Source organism: Magnolia sinica, chromosome 18 (assembly GCF_029962835.1).
Source record: "Magnolia sinica isolate HGM2019 chromosome 18, MsV1, whole genome shotgun sequence".
Classification (NCBI taxonomy): Eukaryota; Viridiplantae; Streptophyta; class Magnoliopsida; order Magnoliales; family Magnoliaceae; genus Magnolia; species Magnolia sinica.
In genome coordinates, this window is record NC_080590.1 from 37,414,180 (window position 1) to 37,418,793 (window position 4,614).

General features: G+C 43.6%; 1 protein-coding gene across 1 annotated transcript; it reads left to right on the plus strand.

Moving 5' to 3' along the window:
* Window positions 1-1,046: 1,046 nt before the first annotated feature.
* Window positions 1,047-4,219, plus strand: LOC131233842 (calcium-transporting ATPase 12, plasma membrane-type-like). The gene has a single exon (XM_058230657.1). It carries the CDS (start codon window positions 1,086-1,088, stop codon window positions 4,161-4,163), a length of 3,078 nt encoding a protein of 1,025 aa, XP_058086640.1. The 5' UTR covers window positions 1,047-1,085; the 3' UTR covers window positions 4,164-4,219.
* Window positions 4,220-4,614: the final 395 nt, after the last annotated feature.

The window sequence follows — 4,614 nt, forward strand, 5'->3', positions numbered from 1 at the left end:
CGTGCTTAAGCGGGTAAATGGGTCGTACAGTGGAAATTTCTCCAAATACGTAAAGAAGCCGCCCGCTACGGGATCCCCGGGTGCACGGATGTGGGTGGGATCCCTGACTATAGGACCCACCGTGATGTATCTGAATACATCCACGCCGTCCATCCATATTGAAAGATCCTTTTAACCATGATCCAAAAAAATGAATCAGATCCAAATTCCAAATGGACCACAGTACAGGAAACAGTTATAATTGACATTTAAAAACTTCTTGTTGGCCACAAAAGATTTGGATCAAGATGATATTTGTGTGGTCTCTTCATTTAGGTCTTTGTGACCTTATCAACAGGTTGGATGGAAAAAAAAACATTCCGGTAGAATTCATGAAGTTTTTAATGGGGATTCAATCAGCACTGTTTACTGTGGTGTGGTCCACCTAAGATTTGGGTTAGATTAATTTTTGGGATCATGCCCTAAAATGAGATATCAAAATGGTTTGACGGTGTGGATTTAAGGAACATGCATCACTGTAAGCCCCACAGTGCATCCACCGTTGAAATCCTTCTAGGACCCACCATGATGTTTATTTATCATCCAGCCCATTGATGAGGTCGCTCAGACCTGGATGAATGTAAAACACAAATATCAGCCTTATTCAAAACTTTTATGGCCCCTAGAAGTTTTTAATCGTGGGCGTTGAATCACCACATTCCACTCTGAGCTTCGTGTGTCCTTCCATTTTCGGTTCATGGCCTAAAATGTGAGAGAAAAACCGATGGACGGCATGGATATAACACATATACATCATGTTGGCCCCACAGGGCCAAACACATCGACACTGAACCTGATTTGGTCTTAGTTCGTCTCAGTTGGGTGGTGACTGGTGCGCAATCCGCATCCCGGATTCTCTCTCCCTTCCATGAAACTTCCCATTCTAACAAATCTCCGAAGGAAACGGAAACACGACTCCCTTCCATCTATAAGAAGATACATGTTTCTCTCTACCTCGTGTCTCTCTGTAGTCTTCACATTAACGTCTCTCTCTCTCTCTCTCTCTCTCTCTCTCTCTCTCATTCTATTGCAGTTTGATTATCTCAATGTCAAGTGCAACAGATTATTCTAAGTTATTGCTCAACGGTAGAAAATCCTCACATAAGAGATGGCGGACTGCTTTTGCTGTTATCTATTCTTTCAGAGCTATGCTTTCTCTTGCTAATGACATCTTATCTAAGAAGAAGTCCATCAACAGTCACCTTCTTTCTAAGTTCTCATCCAATCAGCCTCACGTCACCATCGATGTTGATGTTGATGACAGTAGTAATTTATGCTTTTCTGTCGTAGACCAAGAGAGCCTGACTAAGATTGTGAAAGGGAAAGACTTAGATTCCCTTAGCTTTCTTGGAGGGGTTGAAGGAATCATGGGTTCTTTGGAATCCGATGCAGAGAAAGGAATCCGAGGTAATGATGAACATATCCGTCGCCGGCGTGATGTGTTTGGTTCTAACACCTATCTCAAGCAGCCTCTTAAAGGATTCTTCTCCTTTGTGCTGGAAGCCTTCAAAGACCATGTGATTCTGATTCTTCTTGGTTGTGCTGGTCTCTCTCTCGTCTTTGGTATCAAAGAACATGGCTTGAAAGAGGGATGGTACGACGGTGGGAGCATATTCATTGCCATCTTTCTAGTTGTGGTTGTCTCTGCCATTAGCAATTTCCGTCAAGCGAGGCAATTCGACAAGCTTTCTGACAAGAGCAATGACATTGTGATTGATGTCATGAGAGACGGACGGAGGCAAAAGATCTCCATCTTTGAAGTGGTAGTGGGCGATGTCGTGTGTTTAAAGATCGGTGATCAGATTCCTGCCGACGGTTTGTTCTTGAATGGTCATTCCTTACAACTTGATGAATCGAGCATGACAGGCGAGAGCGATCACGTGAATGTTGATAAAATCAAGAATCCATTCCTGTTCTCTGGTACCAAGGTGGTAGATGGGTATGCCCATATGCTTGTCACATCCGTCGGCAAAAATACGACATGGGGCGAGATGATGAACTCAATAAGCCTCGACATGAATGAGGAGACACCATTGCAAGCTCGCCTCAACAAGCTCACTTCCTACATAGGGAAAATTGGTTTGAGTGTTGCTGTTCTAGTCCTGATCGTGTTGTTAGTTCGTTACTTCACTGGAAATACGACGGATGAGGATGGACACCGGGAATTCAATCGTGGGAAGACGAAGATTGGAGAGGTGATGAACTCAGTAGCGAACATTTTTGCTGCTGCTGTCACTATTGTGGTGGTGGCGATTCCAGAAGGTCTACCATTGGCTGTTACTCTTACGCTTGCTTATTCGATGAAGAGGATGATGGCCGATCAGGCAATGGTTCGGAAGCTCTCTGCCTGTGAAACTATGGGGTCTGTCAATACCATCTGCACTGATAAAACTGGCACCTTGACGATGAATCAGATGAAGGTGGATAGGTTCTGGCTTGACGAAGAATCTCTGCTGGACTCATCCAAAATAGCCACCAATGTTGTTGAATTGTTGCATCAAGGCGTTGGTTTGAACACAACAGGTAGTGTTTATACATCCACTATGGTTTCAGAGCCTGAGTTTTCTGGGAGTCCCACCGAGAAAGCGATTCTCTCTTGGGCTGTGTTGGATTTGGGGATGAATATGGATGGATTGAAGAGAAGTTGGACTATTCTCCATGTTGAAGCATTCAATTCAGAGAAGAAACAGAGTGGCATTTTAGTAAGGAAGAACGATGAGAAGTCAATCCATGTGCATAGGAAAGGAGCTGCAGAGATGATTCTGGCGATGTGTTCAAATTACTTCGACAGTAATGGGACTATCAATGCCATAGATGAGCAGAAAAGGATGAAATTGGAGCAAATCATCGAAGCAATGGCAGCTCAGAGTCTACGGTGCATTGCTTTTGCCCACAAACAGATTGCAGAAGATATTGTCACTAATGGAAATGATGGAGTACAGATTGAAAAACTATCTGAAGATGGCTTGACACTATTAGGGATGGTGGGCCTGAAGGATCCTTGCCGACCTGGGGTTAGAATGGCCGTTGAAGCTTGTAGAAAAGCCGGAGTTGCCGTCAAAATGATTACTGGGGATAATGTTTTCACTGCACGAGCAATAGCAGTTGAATGCGGAATACTTGGGCCTGATCAAGACATGAATGGAGCGGTCCTCGAAGGCAAGGATTTCAGAAGCTACTCGACAGAACAAAGGATGGAAATGGTCAATAGAATTTGTGTGATGGCAAGATCCTCGCCATTTGATAAGCTTCTAATGGTGCAGACCTTGAAACAAAAAGGCCAAGTAGTTGCCGTCACCGGAGATGGAACAAATGATGCTCCTGCACTCAAAGAATCTGACATTGGGCTCTCCATGGGAATCCAAGGTACCGAAGTAGCAAAAGAGAGCTCCGACATTGTCATTTTGGACGACAATTTCACTTCCATTGTGACAGTTTTACAATGGGGGAGATGTGTGTACAACAACATCCAGAAATTCATCCAATTCCAGCTCTCTGTGAATGTAGCAGCCCTACTGATCAATTTCATCGCAGCGATTTCTTCCGGCGATGTTCCACTCACAGCAGTCCAACTATTGTGGGTGAACCTGATCATGGACACGTTAGGCGCTCTGGCTCTGGCTACAGAGCGGCCCGCCAAGGAGCTGATGGATCAGAAGCCAGTGGGCCGCACTGAGCCACTGATCACCAATATCATGTGGAGGAATCTCATTGCTCAGGCTCTATATCAAATCACAGTCTTGCTGATATTGCAATTCAAGGGGAAGTCGATCTTTGGCGTGGACGAGAGGGTGAGAAACACATTAATTTTTAACACTTTCGTGTTGTGCCAAGTTTTCAATGAACTCAATGCCAGGAAGCTGGAGAAGAAGAATGTGTTTGAGGGGATTCATCGTAACCGTCTGTTTATTGGCATCGTAGGGTTCACGATTATTTTGCAAGTGGTGATGGTGGAGTTTCTGAATAGGTTTGCTGATACAGAGAGATTGAATTGGGGGCAATGGGGTGTTTGTGTCGGAATCGCTGCTGTTTCTTGGCCAATTGGTTGGCTTGGGAAGTGCATACCTGTGTCTGATAAACCCCTGTTTAGCTACCTCAAGCAATTAGTATTTTTTAAGTTTTAGACTAGGAATTCTTATTAGCATTCTGTTTTTATAATTTAAACTCACCGTGATGGATAAATACAACATTTCATTTCAACTTTTGATACTACTAGTAGTACAAAGTAGCATTACTGTATTACTAAAAGTAGAAAGAAGATGGGTGTATCCATCAATCAAAGTAGGTGAAAAGAATTCATATCAATTTCTCATTACATTCTTTTTTTGTTTATATTTCAAATATGTCAATGGATTTACATCATTTTATTTTCAAGTTACTAGATTTGAAGCTGTTGGGGACAAAAAATACAAGTCCGCAGACTCGGACTTAATGCCTCGGATCACCAAAGGATGTGTCAAATCCGAGGCATGATTCGCTAAACCGAGACAAAGGTTGAGTCGGTTCGGACGACTCATCAGCATTCCGGGCATGCGTCGGGCGGACCTCCTTACCAGATCGACCATCGCAAGATCA